Raw genomic sequence first — 17,950 nt, forward strand, 5'->3', positions numbered from 1 at the left:
AGGGGGGGGGTGGAGAAGCAAATGGGCGCCTCTCCTATGTGCCCTGGCCGGGAATCGAACCCGGGTCCCTCACACGCCAGGCCAACACTCTACCGTTGAGCCAACCGGCCAGGGCCACTTTTTATGATAATAAAGTGAAGACAGAGATGCGGCCCCCCCCCCCCCCAGGTGCGGGCTCATTACGTACAGAAGGAATACTTCCGTGCTGACCTTCACTAGGGTGATTGGTTGGACTAAGTGTTCTCTGCTCGGAGGACCAGTCGGTGTCTGCCCGGGATTCAAGTCACGGCCCTGCCGTGTTTCCTCGGGCTGCTGGAGTTTGGTTGGTGTTTGACAAGCTAGTTCTTAGTGCCATCTCCTTCAAAGAGCCTGGGGTGTCCTAAGCTAGAGCCGCTTTGTAGGGAGGCCTTGCTTCCACGCATGACTGCTGTTCAAAGTAATGGAGGTTTTAGGAATGAAGTGTGAAGCTGGCTGATGCAGTTCGATTCTAACGCAGCAGCTGGGGTGTAATTACCAAGGCTGCGTTTGACATGAAGTTTCTGACTGGTTTCGCTATATATATATATATACTTTGAAAGGACCGATGAATGACTGTGCTTTGGAAGCCCGGTCTCTTATTAAATAAAAGCCAGGACTCCGCCCAGAGAGGGCCCAGTGGCGTTTCTCTGGACGGCCTGAGTCAGCAGATGTTAGACCCAGGCTGTGTCAGCGCTGAGTCATGTTTGAGACCAGCTGACAGAAAGTAAGGGGACCTGCACTCCTCACGCACACCCCGAGCTAGGCAAAGAAGGATGCAGGTTTTGGAGACTCACAGGCTCCCAGCCGGTGCTGAACTGGGCTTGCAGTGGGGGGGCAGGGGTGACCCAGGACCCTTCCTTTGGGCTAGAGAGTGGCTTTCCTTTCTCTCGGTCTTGGGGGACCGGGGAGTGGATGGTGGCTTGCCCCTATTTTGTGATATTTTGTGGGAAGGTCCACTTTTCCTCAGCTCTCCCCGTGGAGACAGAAAGTGAGCCCATAGCAAAGCCCACGCCCGGGGCAGAATGGCCAAACGCTCCAAGCCTGGGTTTTCTCATGTGGGAGATAGAGTAGCACTTTCTCAAGTGGGAGATAGAGTAGCTCTCACAGAGGGCTCCCTTGAGCACGTAAATGAGGTGATGTTTGTCAGCCTCTGGCTCAGGGTGTGACGGGAAAAGTGACGAATCAAGATTAGCTGTCCCTTCCCTTCCTAGTCTGCTAGGGAGGGGCAGGCCCTTGCTGGCATCCCCGGTGGCCGGTGGCTGCTGGCCAAGGAGACATACCGGGTCCTTTTGGGGATCTAGACTTCAATTTTTACATCAATGATTTCAGAACAGCAGGTGCTGAGTGAGCTTCGGGGACACACTGTCCTTGAAAATCCTGCTCTAGACAGAAAACCAAAACTGTGACCCCGCTTATCAGCTGTGTTATAATGTTTGTGCGGATGGTGTCTATTTAATAAATGTTAATCCGTTTAATAGATGAAAGGACACGCTAGTCTGTCGTGACTGCCTGCTAATACCGCCCCCACCCTCCCTTGTCCACCATAACCCATCTCTCCTGTTCTTTTCAGTAATAGGACTCCTGGGCTTAAGTGTCTCCCTGGCTGCATTTCCCAGCCCCTTTGCATTTAAATGGTGCCATGTGACTAAATTCTGGCCAATAGGATATTAGCAGAAGTGACCTCTGCCATTTTCAGGACATACCCTTAAAATAGCCCCGCAGTCTGTCCTCACTAATCTTCACCTTCCCGGGCTGGTGCTGGAGGGGCTGTCTGCGGCCACACAGCCAAGGGCCCCGGTCAGGCAGGGAGCAGAGAGGAACGGCACTCCCAGCAACTGCGTCCCACGCACCTCACATGACGCTGCCTCTCCCGTCCCCTGGAGCGGCTCCCGGCCAGGATGGTTCTGAGTGTGACGACAGACGTGAACCTTTCTCCTCTCATTTAAGTCCCCGCCATTCTGGAGTCTCGTCAAGTGTCAAAACCAGGATGCTAACTATTGCAGAACCTTACGGGGATGAATCTTGGCGTGACCCATTTTATGAGCTTTTTCATTTTTTTTTTTTTTCCCCCTCACATCGGTTTGCAGAATTATTATTCATTGGTATTTGTATTTTGGATAGTTAGCCAATAAAAATAGAAAAATAAATCAGTCTTGGCTCCTGGTGGTTAAAGGATTTACATGCTTGTAAATCAGGGGTCCCCAAACTTTTTAGACAGGGGGCCAGTTCACTGTCCCTCAGACCATTGGAGGGCCAGACTATAAAAAAAAAACTATGAACAAATCCCTATGAACACTACACATATCTTATTTTAAAGTAAAAAAACAAAAAGGAAACAAATACAATATTTAAAATAAAGAGCAAGTAAATTTAAATCAACAAACTGACCAGTATTTCAATGGGAACTATGCTCCTCTCACTGACCACCAATGAAAGAGGTGCCCCTTCCGGAAGTGCGGTGGGGGCCGGATAAATGGCCTCAGGGGGCCGCATGTGGCCCGCGGGCCGTAGTTTGGGGACCCCTGTTGTAAATGATCTGTCAAAGCCGACAGGGTTTGTATTGACATCGGCCAGTTAATACTGTAGGGCTAAGTAAGGTCTGTAGTGAGCAAAGCGAGGGTTAAAGAGTCACCGAGCGGGTCCTTGAAGCGAGCAGCTCTGGGGTCGCAGGGGGACGCTACTCAGTACAGAGTCAGGGAATCCTAACGGAAGGGTGCTGGGCCTACGCTAGGGGCGGACAGGTGGTTACTAAGGCGTCAGAGGTAAAGACATTTTATCTGTATAGACAATCAGGCCCAGGGTAATCTCAACCTCTGTTCTCTCAATAAAATGGAGAGAATGTAGTCTAGTAAAATGTGGGCTGTTTATTTTTATTTTTTTCAAACGGGCCCAATTAATTGCATCACACATTTAACAAACTTTTCTTAAGCACTGGTTACACGTCAGGCGCATTTTATTCACCGACTGAAATATAAGCATATCAGAAAAGACAAAGACGACTTCTGAGCGCAGACGGAGGACAAGAGCTGCCTTACAATCAGCCCTTACCGAGAGGCCTGTGTATGATAATAAGGAAGATGGAACCCACCAGTGCACGGAGTCACATGCCACAGGGAAGCAGGCCAAAGAATTAAAAGGGCACTTGGCACTCAGGAAACACTAAGTTTGCCCCGAGCCAGATCTATTGCATCTAATCCTGAAATTTAATAGCAAAACAGCAATACAATGGGCTAACCTAACGATGACACTGAAACAATTGTGCGTCTGCCCTGATAATTGGGGACAGAGCAGCTGTTTAGAAAAACTGAATAATTCATAGTTACATGTGAGGAGCTTTCGCATGGGTGACTCCCGTCACCAAACATAATGCTGTACCCATTAATAATGATCTTATGGGCAGGTGATGCTATTGTGATTTGAGACTGCCGTGCAGGCAGGTAATGTCAGAAGAGAATGATTTAGTAGAAAAGTAAACCCTCTTAATCAGTGTAATATTTTGTAAGTGAAGGGTTTCATGGGCCGTGAAAATGAAGAAACCAAACTGGTTGGCAGGGAACCAGGCACTTTTATGCACAAGTTACGGATGTCATTTTCAAATGAATGCAAACAAACAAACAAAAAACCCTCACACACCCTGGATGTCAGTGTGGTGTGGCGAATTGGTTCATCAGAGACTTTTCAAAAGCTTAGGCAAGACATAGGCTAGGCATGCGTTTTTGTTTGTTTTGTTTTTAGGTGAGAAGAGGGGAGATAGTGAAACAGACTCCTGCATGCGCCTCAGCTGGGATCTATCCGGCAACCCCATCTGGGGCCAATGCTCGAGTACTGAGCTATTATTAGCACCTGAGGCTGATGTGCTCCAGTGGAGCTATCCTCAGTGCCCTGAACCACGTTCAAACCAATCAAGCCACTGGCTGTGGGAAGAGAAGAGGGAGATAAAGGGGAGAGGGTGAGGGGAAGAAGCAGGTGGTCATTTCTCCTGTGTGCCCTGACCAGGAATCAATCCCAGGATGTCTATACATTGGGCCAACACTCTATTCACTGAGCCACCGGCCAAAGCTGGTGTGCGCTTTTTAACTAGAACCTGCAGAGAACTGTGTAGTACATGCCCAACACTTAATAAGAACTAAATAATTGTAATAATAGTTCAGATTGCCCTTTACCTAGGTGACTTGAGTTTCCCAAGTGACCTTCAAATACTGTCATAGTCAGGACACGGCAAACTAAGTACAGATGTTTTCATACTTGAATTTGGGAAGCTTTATTTATTTTAAAAATAAGTGGTAGGGGGAAAATATCGAGTGAATAAACTACTTGTAATCCTGTAACGAAACAACAAAACATTCTCATTGATGTCTATAGCCACTGACTCTGTGAGACGTAGCTGCCGGCTCTGTGCCTTACGACCCTTCCCATTTCTCCCTAGCAGGGCCACAGAGTAGCCATTGTGTTTCCCACTTTCTACCCACTTCATTTTCGCTTTGCTTCTAGTGTCCATTGTTCACATTTGACACCAAGAACAGGACGCTATTATTTGAAGACCAAGAGATATAAATTCCAACCTTAATAGAACACAATAGCTAACCACCAAGGACCACTTAGCCTTGGGTGGTCTGAATGAGCGGAGTGACATTTGCCTCGTGGTGGACGAGAGGCCACTGTGAGAGCGGTGTGGCACTCCTCTGAGCTGGTGAACTCATCCCTGAGCCCTCCTGGGGCACGAGGAAGCCTACGTCCTAGAGCGGCACGGACCCTTTCTCTCACCCAAGGGGTCTCTGCCCTTGAACCTTCTTTCTTGGTGACCAGGACCTGGAGGATGGGTCACTGATGCCAACCCCTCTCCCACCTCCTGCGTTGTTCAGTTTCTCCTTGGTTCCTTCTTTACTCATGTCAAGACAGCCAAAGATCTATGTCATCCCTGCTGGTGGTCTTATATTCCTGTTTCAAGTTATCGAAACTGTTTTGAATGGGATAATGAGTGGAAAAGCACTTTTAAAAGTTGAAGGACTCAAGAGGTAAAAAAAGCAAATAAAACTCTGTTTTGAGAAGCTAATGATTCTTGAATCTCCTCTAGAAGATTGAAACTTATGGCCCTGGCTAGTTGGCTCAGTGGTAGAGGGTCGGCCTGGCAAGTAGGAGTCCCGGGTTCGATTCCTGGCCAGGGCACACAGGAGAAGCACCCATCTGCTTCTCCACCCCTCCCCCTTTCCTTCCTCTCTGTCTCTTTCTTCCCCTCCCGCAGCCAAGGCTCCATTGGAGCAAAGTTGGCCCGGGCGCTGAGGATGGCTCCATGGCCTCTGCCTCATGTGCTAGAGTGGCTCTGGTTGGAACAGAGCAATGCCCCAGATGGGCAGAGCATCACCCCCTGGTGGGCATGCTGGTGCTGGGTGGATACCAGTTGGGTGCATGCAGGAGTCTGTATGACTGCCTCCCGTTTCCAACTTCAAAAAATAAAAATAAAGCCTGACCTGTGGTGGCACAGTGGATAAAGCGTCGACCTGGAATGCTGAGGTTGCCGGTTCAAAACCCTGGGCCTGCCCGGTCAAGGCATATAGGGGAGTTGATGCTTCCTGCTCCTCCCCCCTTTCTTTCTCTCTCTCTCTCTTCTCTAAAATGAATAAATAAAAATAAAAAAAAAAATACAAAAAATTTAAAAAAAGAAAAAAAGAAACTTACACGTGGAGGGTTCTCAATGATCGTTCACTGACACGGACCAAGAATACTCCAGGTGAAGCATGCTGGGAAGAGTCTGGAGTCTGAAAGATGGCCGTGTGGCTTGGGGCTCAACTGTTACCAGATTCACCAGATTTAGAGCTTTCTCTACTTTAGTGTCCTCATGTGTGAAAAACGAGACTACTTAGACCTCCTCAGAGAATGACTGTTGCTCCACAGGGGGTAGCCATTATGAGTGAATTCAAGTGGGGTGGCAGGGAGCGCTCTCAGAGGCTGGTCTAAGCTACCTTTAGCTCACCGCTGTGTGGGGAGTGTTGAGTCTGGACAACCGTTCAAAGCTATTTCTACTACCACGGAAATGAGGTTGGCAGGTATGGGCCAGAGAGACTGCCGGGCGGCAGGGAGAAGGAGATAAAAGGTGAGGTGACCACGGCGGAAAGGGGAGAGAGTCAGGTGGCGGTGGGTGTTAACATGTGCCATCGACAGCTGCCTCAACACCAGGGCCTCCCCTGCCCCTGGCCTTTGCCCTTGACTCAAGATAGTTGGCTGTTTATTCTTTTGAATTTTAAAAAGAATTTCAAGACTTTTCTTTTTAGTTCATTAATGTTCAAGTCATTGGCTAGTCGTCTTCTAGTCCTCTTAAATCTGTGGTGTTCCCAAGCCCGCCCATCCATCCATCCATCCATCCATCCATCCATCCATCCATCCATCCATCCACCCATCCATCCATCCATCCATCTATCCATCCATCCATTATCTATCTTTTTTATTAATTCATTTATTAAGCTGTGTTAGTTACATATACCTGCGATGTGTTATGCATTTTTTGGGGGGAGGGTTGGTGGATAGATTTCATCCCCCCCCCTTTTTTTTAGAAATTTGGTTTATTTAGCTTCTTTTCTTGGGTTAAAAAAAAGCTCCTCATTTAAAAATAACCAGAATATCTGGGAAATTAAAAACAACAACAGATGAACGATTGCAAATCTGGTAAACCAAGCAGTTAAATATGGAGAGTGAAAAAAAAACATGCTTGGCATGATTTTGACTCATGTAATTGCCTCGGATTAATTTCTTGAGTGTTTCTAGGCAACAGCCCATTTAAGAAGGAGAAACAAATGTTGAAGTTTTTTCTTCCTTTTTGCCTTTCTTTCTTTCTTTCTTTTTTTTTTTTTGGTCCTTTTCGCTCTCCTCTTATGTTGCCACAGAGGAGCAGCTTGTCTGTCCCTGCGGTGTGAGGTTGGACACGGCTGGCTGAGTCAGGCAGGTGGCAGGAACATGGAGAGCATGACATTTTTCGTGCGGCGCGCCCCTCCGTGTTGCAGGTGACGTTCGTTTCCTTAAGGTACAACTGCCTTGCCCAGGGGTTCAACTTGGGTGGAGACAAGAAGGGTTTCAACTTCGATAAACCATAACCAGCAACCAAATCCTTCAACTCTGCTTTCAGTGTCTGTTTGAAATCGCAACTTGCCTGCTTTCTTTTGGGTCAGCTGAATAGATTGTTGAGTTCAATGAGCCGGAGCAGGGCGCACTTTCTAGTACAATTCCATCCCCGCTCTTGGAGGTGTTGCCCTGAACTTACGTGGGACGGCTGTGCTGCTCTGACATTCCCGTCCCCAGCTTTTCTCACGGCACACACAGCACACACTCACGGCACACACTCTCGTCTGGAAACCAATGAGTCACGTGCATCTTCCCTCTGACAACCTATGCCAGGGGTCGGGAACCTTTTTTGGCTGAGAGAGCCACGAACGCCACATATTTTAAAATGTAATTCCGTGAGAGCCATACAATGACCCGTGTACCTTACGCATTATCCAATAAAGATGCGGTGTTGTCCCGGAGGACAGCTGTGATTGGCTCCAGTCACCCGCAGCCATGAACAAGAGCGGTAGGAAATGAATGTATGTATAAAACATACATGAGAATGTTTTATATCTTTAACGTTATTATTATTTTTTTATTAAAGATTTGTCTGCGAGCCAGATGCAGCCATCAAAAGAGCCACATCTGGCTCGTGAGCCATAGATTCCCGACCCCTGCCCTATGCGGAAGGCAGTTGCTAACTATTTGGATTCAGTGAAGGTTCTTCAAAGGAGGGCAGAGAAGGTCAGAGGAGGACTTTAGAATGTTTTTAAAAATCCTTACTAGAGAACATTTCATCATAAGTAGATCACCCTTCTCAAAGAGAACGCGGTGGAGTCTGCATCGTTTTCCCTTGGCCGGTTAACCTTCTGCATTTTCTGCTTCTGACATGTCTGTCAAGAGCTCTGTGTGCTCCAGTCGAAGTCAGAGGTCTTGGATCACAGCTGGAGCAGTAGCAAGTGTCTGGAGGGGACCCAGGGGCAAGGCGGTTTGGCAGAGGGACTCACGGAGACTGCAGGGCGTCTGGGTAGGAGAGAGGGACCCAGCTCCGTGGGACACATGCGTTTGCACACATGGTGGTTTGGACCGAGAAGTTGGTGGTGCATCGCATCCGTACCTGTGTCTACAATCAGGAAGCAGATGGCTTCACGGTGACAGCACAGGGCTCGTGTGCGGGGCAAACTGAAACTGTGTTTAAGCAGAGTGATTCAGAAGGAGAGATGTTCCTCGTGGAAACGTTTGCTCCTAAGGTGTTAATCAGGGGGACCAGGCAGAATACTCAACTGACGTTATTCCCGAGTTAGTGAACGTGACTCAGAGACAAACACCACACAAAGCAATTATTCTCAGAAAGACTGCCTGTCTTTGAAAGAAAAGACGAGAGGATCAAGAAGGAGGCATGCTTCATTCACCCCGAGGGTGACAGTGAGTCAGGGAAGCTCGGGGACTGGACTGTGGCAGGGTCACCTGTGAACGTCCCTATGAACCACCGTGTACGAGCCGGAAGTCAGAGCACGGGCCGGAAATAACCACACACGCTGTGGAGGGGTAGCGTTAGCAGGATTTAACTTGGGGACAATGCTTTCTGCAGTAGCTGAGGCACAATTTATTTGTATGATTAGGACTTTTAATTAGATTTTAAGTCCTGGCTCTTAATTTTTTTGGCTGTACGACTTGGGGCAGATTGACACCTATCCATGCCCGTTTTCACCTTGAAAGGTCACCTGCCTCACAAGGTGCTGGTGAGGATTCAGTGGGATGCTGTAACAAATGCACAGTGAAAAGCAACCCCCGTTATTAACATTTTCGTCTTTAAGCCCTAAGGAAAACCAACTAATTATGCCACATCCTAGTTGGGTGGTAATCTCAGTTTGCTCAAAAAAAAAAAAAAAGAGATTTCCTGTGCTAGACCTAAGAAATGACAGGTGTTGGCCAAAAGATAAAAATTCCCCGAGGAAGCTCAGGACAGCCTCCTCTTCTAATAATGCTTTTTGACTCTGAGAAGGGAACAACAGCCAATATGGTTTTTTTTGAACACCTACTGGAAGTCACTTCACTCACAGCGGTCCCGTGAAATGGGCACAAGTGTCCCACAGCCACAGACCAGGAAACGGAGGCCCGGAGAGGTGACTGAACCTGGCCACACGAACGCACTCTGGTGGCCGAGCGGGGATCGCATGTCCAGGGCTGGGCTCTGACTGCAGCTCCCAGAACAGAGACGGCGGAAGGAAGGAAGGAAGGAAAGGAAGGAAAGGAAGGAAGGAAGGAAGGCTTCCCCAAGGGGGTCTGGCCCTGCTACAACCGGCATTAACAACCACGTTTCTGTTTTCACGTTCCTATGAAAATCTTATCCTCTGGCTGAGAGGCCTGGCAGGTGACAAATGTCAGCCCCGAGGAGGCACCGGCACCGAAGTCAGGTGATAAATGACCCTCGGGGTTTGGGATCCCGGCTCCGCTCAGGGCAGGAGGAGGGTGGTGGTTCTTTTGGGGGACTAAGGAGAAAACACAGAGCTGTGCCCAGCTGGCGGCAAGCGGCTCCCTGAGCCCCATGGTGGGTAGTTGTTGCGGAGAAAGATGGAATTGAAGAGCGTGCACCTGATTATTCAGCAGCTTTAGAAATCTCCTGGGACGGAGTGTTCGGTCGTCAGGCCAAGCTGCTTTGGCCACGGGATCCCCGTCATAACGGGCAGCGGTGGAGGCCGCCTGCTAGGGACATGGCATGGGTATTTTCTGTCCCTGTGCGCTGCTTCAAAACATCCTCTCCCCTTGCACATATAAATATTTTTAGCAAGATAAATGTGCCTTTATGGGTCACGATGATGCAGTCTTTACGAACTCTTTGCAAATGCGTCTCTTAAGGGCTGTTCCTTTAGCGGTTTTCTGTCCTGCGAAGGTGTCTTTCTTTTCCCAGGGCATTCGCACCTGCAGGTCTCTTTTAATTATGCAGCAGGGTGATCTGAATTCGACTTGCTCAGAGGCCCAAGTGTACCCCCTGACTTGCTCTGTGACCTTAATGACGTCCCTTGCCCCCTCTGAGCCTAGGTCCTCATCTGCGAGGTGGAGCCGTGCACTTTCTCCAGGACTGCTGGGAGAGGGCGGGGCCTTCACCTGAAGGACAGGTGCTTCGGAAATGGCACAAGGCCATCATCTAAAGAGCACCATTGCTGTTATGAAGACTTCTATTTGGGGATTAGAATCATTCGGTGTTCTAGAGGAGCAGGGAGGAGTTAAGATCTGAAATCAAGTCTCAGAGAGGTGCCGGGACTCGGGTCAGGGGCAGACATGAAACTGGCCATTTAGCAAAGGCTTGACAGGCACACTGAGAACCCCGACTGTGGAAGGACTTCTGGAAGAGACCCCACCTTGCCCATGCACACAGGTCACATGTGCCATCACTGGAGAGCCAACTGCGCTCGTCTCTAATGTCCTGCTTCCTTAACCATGGGACTGCTTTAATCTCGCTGCAGAATAGTGGAGCTAGTAACACCTGCCTCACAGGGGTAAGAAGATTAAACGAGACGATATCTATAAAGTGCCTGGAGGGTACTATGGCTAGGAAATACATTTTTTTTCTTCCTCCTTCTCCTCTTCCTTCTTCCTCCTCCTCCTCCTCCTCCTCTTTTTATTTCTTTTTTTATTTGTTATATAAAAGCTCTAACTAGGCAAGCCACGACCAACTCCCCTAGAAGCTTCTGTGCTCCTCGGGCCCTCAGGCAGGGTTGGAAGCAGGCGGCAGAGTGCTGGTCGCTCCCCAGGGCTCACTCAGAATGCCGCCGGACTTGGCAGTGGAGCCGGAGCGCGCGTGCGCGCGCACACACGTAGCCAGAGCAGTTACCGTCATGGGTGCAGAGAAAGCCCTAGGTTCCGTCTGTGGGCGGGCAGGGTCCTCAGAGGGGCCGGGACCGGAAGCAGGAGGTGTCTGCAGAGCGCAGGGTGGGTGGGCCTCAACTCAGGGCTCCGTCAGAGGTCAGGGCCCCCGCCGAGCAATCAGCACAGAGATCAGGGCCCAGCCAGACTGGGAGAAGATCTTGCTAAGAATCGCCTTAGGAAGGAAGACTCAACCTTCCCAAAGTCTCAGGCTGATTTTTTTTTGTGCTATTTTTGAAGACTTTGTTCTCCACCCTGCAGGTGCACTTCCTACATTTGAGCAAACAACTGAGGGGAGGGGGGTCCCAGATGTAAAAATTCCAATGATAAGACAGACACGACTTCTTTAGAATGGTTCATTTAAGAGCTGTCTCAATGAGAGCGCATGGGCGATGATTTCAGCTATTAAATACACAAATATAGGAGGTAAATATCACCGGAAAGAAAAGGGGTCTCTCTTCCGTGTGATCGGTTTTAGGCCTGAGGCGATCTGTTTGCACCGTGTGTGGACCTGGACAAAATATGGTCCTAGTGCGGCTCCCGGGTGTTTTTTTTGTGTGTGTGACACAGAGAGAGGGACAGATAAGAAGGGAGAGAGACAAGAAGCATCAATTCTTCGCTGCGGCAATTCTTCTTAGTTGTTCATTGATTGCTTTCTCATACGTGCCTTAACCGGGGAGGCTATGGCAGACGGAGTGACCCCTTGCTCAAGCCATTGATCCTGGGCTCAAGTTGGCGACCTTGGGGTTTCGAACCTGGGTCCTCTGCATCCCAGTCTGATGCTTTATTCACTGCGCCACCACCTGGTCAGGCCTACTAAGTATTTTTTATAGGTCTTTTTCTATAGTCCTCACTGAAGAGAGTGAACTCGTAGTGAGCGGAGTGTTGGAAGTTGCCCATGTTGCAGATGTGTGTGGGCTTTGCATTATCGTTATTACTGAACCACAGAAATCCCGTCTCTCTGCCACGGGTAGGTCAGAAAACGATTCCGACACACCCCGTATCTCTCTTTCTTCCCCATATCATATTTCTCTGTATTGTGTGGTAATCCTAATGATCCTATCATCTATAGAAGCTTCCCAGTTATTTTCCTGTCCATCACCTCGGTTTTAAAGCAAGACAATTTAACGACGTCGTTCTATCGGAAGCTGCCGACTCCGTAGTGATATGCTGTACGACCGGCAGGGGTGGACCTCGTGTGGACCCCGAGAAGCGAGGTCAACCACCTGTGACTGAGACTCAGGGAAGTAGAGGGGAGAGAACGTTAGTGAGGAATTCCTCCCGTGTCTTCTCTTCCGAAACCTCCTGGTGTGAGTGGGAGGGTCTGGGAGGGGGGTGTGACGGAGGGAGACTGTAAACACGCCTGCAGCACTGTCCCCCGTCCTACGCGGAGGGTGGGCTTGGGTCTCTGAAGGACTTTGTTTTTTTTTTTTTGTATTTTTCTGAAGCTGGAAACGGGGAGAGACAGTCAGACAGACTCCCTGCATACGCCTGACCAGGATCCACCCGGCATGCCCACCAGGGGACGACGCTCTGCCCACCAGGGGGCGATGCTCTGCCCCTCCGGGGCGTCGCTCTGCCGCAACCAGAGCCACTCTAGCGCCTGGGGCAGAGGCCAAGGAGCCATCCTCAGTGCCTGGGCCATCTTTGCTCCAATGGAGCCTTGGCTGCGGGAGGGGAAGAGAGAGATAGAAAGGAAGGAAGGGGGGGGGGGTGGAGAAGCAAATGGGCGCTTCTTTTATGTGCCCTGGCCGGGAATCGAACCCGGGTCCTCCGCACGCTAGGCCGACGCTCTACCGCTGAGCCAACCAGCCAGGGCAGGACTATGTTTTGAGTGCCCGCCATGTGCCAGGAAGGTGCTTCCAGCTTGGCATACGTGTGTGTGTGTGTGTGTGTGTGTGTGTGTGTATATTTCACATCTGCTCAGTGACTCTAAAAGACAGACACTGTTGCTACCGTTCTGTAGATGAGGAACAGCCTGGAACTACAGGTGAGTCGCCAGTGTGCACTCTAACCCCCCCCCCTCCCCATGCTACGCGTCGGTGACGGTGACGTGTACAGCAACATCCCCACCGGTGCGGCCTGGCGCGTTTCCCTAGTGTTTATTAGGACTCCAAGCGGAAGGCCTGGTGGCGTCCCTACAATGCCGACGGCCCTGCCACGTGCAGCGTGGGGACACACGGGAGTGCAGGTGTGTGTGGGGGGGCGCGTGAGGCCGTACCTGAGGATGCTCTGCTCCAGGGCCTGCATCTGGCGCCGGTCCTGCTGGTTCTGCCTCCTCATCTCCTCCTGCTCCTTGCCGCTGCTGACCCCGTCCAGGAGCCATTGCTCCCTCAAGGCCTTCTTCTGTGGGCGGGAAACGCAAAGACGGGGTCCTAGGTCAGTCGGCAATTCCCAACCCCCGGACCGCAGCCGGTCTGCGGGCCCCAGTCCTGGACCCGCTGCAGAGACATCATGGCCGCCCACGGCCTCCCTGCTCAATCTGCCTTGTCCTGCTTCGCACCCTGCTTACCCTTCCTCACGAGCCAGTTGGATGGATCTAAACCCTGTTTCCCCTTCAAGTTCTAGTTTGAGCCCTCCTTCTCCCTGAGGGGGCCCCTGCGCCCCCGCTCCCCACAACCGACCCTGACCCTCGGAGACCTCTCTTCTGCGTCACCAGCACCCACTGCGCACACACACCGCACGGCCGCCGCCTGTCCACAGCAGCGGTGTGGGGCCCTTCCCACAGGGCGCCTCACTGCTCTTGGCTGGCTTGATGGGTTTACACCTGTGACCTTAAAGTAAAGACCCCCTTGGGCCACTTTGGTCTTCATCCCCGTGACAATACCCAGAGACTGCTCCCAAAACAACCTCTGAGGGACTAACGGAAATGGTGGTGGGCAAACAAGAGGCTGCTGTTGGATCTTAAACGAATTCAGTGTTAAGTCTTGGGCTCTCTGGTCAACATTTATGGATGTATCTTCCTGGTGACCTTTCTTTCTTCTGAGAACCTGCCTGGTCCCAGACCCCTCCGTGCACCTCTCTGCTTTTCCCCACAACATGACGCACAGAATTCACATGTCGGAGTTTTTGTCAACTTTAAAACAAACAAAAGAAAGATTTAGGCTTCACTGCATGGAAGAACACCCCCCTGCGTGTGCGTGAGGGAATCACGTCCCACCCACCCCCTGGACCCGCGCCTGAGAGGTCTCCCCACGAACGGGAGGAGACTGTGGGTTTCGGGGGCTCAGCCAGCGCCGCTTTGCTGTCTCGACGGGAACGGGCACGAGCTGTTTGCAACGAGTTTGTGTTTCTGCTTTTCTTTGGGAAGAAAAGCACCGTCAATATCTCTATACTCCACCGTGGTAAGTCATTTGTACCCTAATTATTCATTGGGGACTCCCTGTGTCTAAAATGGTGAGAAGGATGGAAACTTGATTTCCCAGGGACCTCTCTCTGTGACATCATAAGTGAGAGCAAGCAGGAAGAATTTTTGTTTTGTTTCCAAGGATGCTAGAATTAATACTACTAAAACATAAATATCTCTGAATTTAATGTAAATGAAATAAGTTGACTGTGTTAGAAAATGACCGGAGGATGGTTATTTTGAAGCAGTCCTTTACAAATTATTTAAAAATACCACACTGATTACAAGGAAGCGTTATATGACCAGGACCGCTCTGGCCGAAGCAGCAAGGGGCCTGGAGGCCTCCGGACACACGGGACCAGTCTGAAGACCAGAGATGGAGGTTCAGCCTCACCCCAGCTCGTGGTGTTCGCGTCGGCCTCCCGGAGTGTAAGTGCACGTGGGCAGCACGGCCCCCAACAGCGGTGTGTAGCCAGTGGCTCTTAATCTCCAGTTATAGCTGCACAGCTTGTTATAACAGCGTTTCCCCACAGATGCAGTGAATATTACTACTAAAGGTCAAGATTTACCTCCCGGCCCTGGCCAGTTGGCTCAGCGGTAGAGTGTCGGCCTGGTGTGCGGGGGACCCGGGTTCGATTCCCGGCCAGGGCACATAGGAGAAGCGCCCATTTGCTTCTCCACCCTCCCCCCTCTCCTTCCTCTCTGTCTCTCTCTTCCCCTCCCGCACGCAGCCAAGGCTCCATTGGAGCAAAGATGGCCCGGGCGCTGGGGATGGCTCCTTGGCCTCTGCCCCAGGCGCTAGAGTGGCTCTGGTCGCAGCAGAGCGACCCCCCCGGAGGGGCAGAGCATCGCCCCCTGGTGGGCAGAGCGTCGCCCCTGGTGGGCGTGCCGGGTGGATCCCGGTCAGGCGCATGCGGGAGTCTGTCTGACTGTCTCTCCCCGTTTCCAGCTTCAGAAAAATACAAAAAAAAAAAAAAAAAGATTTACCTCCCGAGGGCAAAGATAAACTCTAGCATATCAGCATTTCAAGGATTCACTTGATTTCACTTTATTTCTATTTGAGGGACTACGGTGATATAGCTAGTGCACGGTAGCAAGGACAGAGGGCCCCCCCCCCCAAAGGAAATGACAGCCTCTGCAGACCACTTAGCGGGTGAGTTTCCATCACTGACACCCGTATCACTGGAAGAATCATTCAGACGGGCCAGTCTACAGGATGAACTACAGGGGACATCCTTGTTCTTAAGTCTGGTCAGGCACAAGAGTAATTTTCATTGAGCCTTATGCCACTGTGTTCACAGCCCACGACTTGTCCGTCACCTCTGTCAGAGATCTCTTGGCATCGACATATAAAACACACTATTGGGACGCGCAAACAGAATGACATGGTACAATATCACAGTAACCAAAACACAGTCGTTTTGCCTGTATGTCACAATTTAGCCTTTAAGTATACAAGGTTCACAAACACAATAGCATCGATTTCGCAACGGTGACATTCAGACCCAAAGGCCACAGTGACTAAGTGAAAACGGTAGTGACATGTGAGTCATGGGCAGTTTGGCAGCTTGGAGACAATTTACTTACTGATATTTTCCAGTTACTTCTGGCAGATTTTTAAGGAAAGGTTTCCTGAAGCACTTCTACATTCTAGACAGCATGACAGCAGACGGTAAGACTCAATTACCGTATTTCCCCACGTATAAGACGCACCCTTTTTCGAAAATACTGGGGTCTAAAAACTGGATGCGTCTTATACCATGGTTGTGGCATTACAAATGCCAAAGATGGCACTGAGGACGAGGCAATATACAAAGACAGTGATTCGTCCTCAGACAGAGATGAAGACAAGCTAATGGATGGGAGTTTTGACGGTGATGAGGAGTTGTATGAATTTTATGATGAATAAAACGTGAGTTTAATCATTTTAAGTAATACATTTTTTTTTTTCTTCAAATTTCGGGCCACAAAATTAAGGTACGTCTTATACATGGGAGTGTCTTTTTTTTTTTTTTTTTTTTTTTTTTTTTTCATTTTTCTGAAGCTGGAAACAGGGAGAGACAGTCAGACAGACTCCCACATGTGCCCGACCGGGATCCACCCGGCACGCCCACCAGGGGCGACGCTCTGCCCACCAGGGGGCGATGCTCTGCCCATCCTGGGTGTCGCCATGTTGCGACCAGAGCCACTCTAGCGCCTGAGGCAGAGGCCACAGAGCCATCCCCAGCGCCCGGGCCATCTTTGCTCCAATGGAGCCTTGGCTGCGGGAGGGGAAGAGAGAGACAGAGAGGAAAGCGCGGCGGAGGGGTGGAGAAGCAAATGGGTGCTTCTCCTGTGTGCCCTGGCAGGGAATCAAACCCGGGTCCTCCGCACGCTAGGCCGACGCTCTACCGCTGAGCCAACTGGCCAGGGCTACATGGGAGTGTCTTATACATGGGGGAATATGGTAGTTTTTCAAACCATGAATTAAATAATTAAATGGGCTCCCAGAAAAGAAATGTTTTCTAGGTTGAGTGTTGGTTCTGTGTCTCGGTGGCTTCAGATTTGTGACCATGGTACTCAGCAAACCTCAGAAATGCCTGAAGGTTCGAGTGACGTCCCTGGAAGACTCCACCCTGCCCCCCGCCCCTTTCCAGCAGGTTGTTGGTGTGTCTGTGAGGACCTGGAGCTGAAAAATGTCAGCGTGAGTCACTGCGGCTCTCTGACACGTGTGGGCTGCCAGACGGAAGGGGCCTTCATAAACGTCTGCACTGTGCCGTTCAGAGCGGTGGTGTGAGCCTAACAGCAGTCTGCGGGAGGAAGAGCGGTGTGGACGGTCACCCGCATGGGGACAGACGGATGAGGAAGAAAGGCAAGGGGGACACCCAACTGCAGAGGCCGGTGGGGCTTTCTGAGCTTGGTGCACGTATTTCGGAATCGATTATTGCTGGAAGACATGCGCACGGGTCTGAGCTGAGTTTTGCAACGCTGCCTTGTTGCTGTTTGGTACAGCCGCCCGCCTCTACAGGGCACCCACCTCTACAGGGCACCTCTGCAGGCCACCCACCTCTACAGGGCACCCACCTCTACAGGGCACCCACCTCTACAGGGCACCTCTGCAGGGCACCCACCTCTACAGGGCATCTCTGCAGGCCACCCACCTCCGCGGGGCCAGGAAGGACAGGCCGTCTGAAACAGACTCCCTTTGCTGCGTTCCCCTCGCCCTGAGTGTAGTGTTCATCGCTGTAGAAACGTCATTATAAGTTTATGTGTCTGTCGCCACTTGAAGGGCATAGACTGGATTTTATGTTCTTAGTGTCCAGTTTAGCACCTTGCACATATTAGGTGCTTAAGAAATATTTATTGCAGGAAAGGTCCTACGTGCATCTAGATCAATTCTACTTATCAGTGAAGTCAGTTTAAATCCCACTTTAATACTGTAGAACCTTTCTCAAGCAGCCCAGATGAAAGAATTACTGCTTATACTTATAATTTTAAAAACATCACCATGTAATTAGTTGTCATTATTATTATTATTATTATTATTATTATTATTTTTCCAAAGCTGGAAACGGGGAGGCAGTCAGACAGATTTCCACATGTGCCCAACCAGGATCCACCCAGCATGCCCACCAGGGGGCAATGCTCTGCTCATCTGGGGCGTTGCTCTGTTGCAACCAGAGCCATTCTAGCGCCTGAGGCAGA

General features: G+C 50.4%; 1 protein-coding gene across 1 annotated transcript in view; it reads right to left on the reverse strand.

Moving 5' to 3' along the window:
• PALMD (palmdelphin) overlaps positions 1-17,950 on the reverse strand; it is a 56,242-nt gene that overhangs the window by 12,378 nt on the left and 25,914 nt on the right. Inside the window, exon 3 of the mRNA XM_066353491.1 lies at positions 13,142-13,266. Within this exon, the coding sequence (XP_066209588.1) occupies positions 13,142-13,266 (125 nt within the window). The remainder of the gene's footprint in view (positions 1-13,141; positions 13,267-17,950) is intronic.

The sequence above is a fragment of the Saccopteryx leptura genome, chromosome 11 (genome assembly GCF_036850995.1).
Source record: "Saccopteryx leptura isolate mSacLep1 chromosome 11, mSacLep1_pri_phased_curated, whole genome shotgun sequence".
Taxonomy (NCBI): Eukaryota; Metazoa; Chordata; class Mammalia; order Chiroptera; family Emballonuridae; genus Saccopteryx; species Saccopteryx leptura.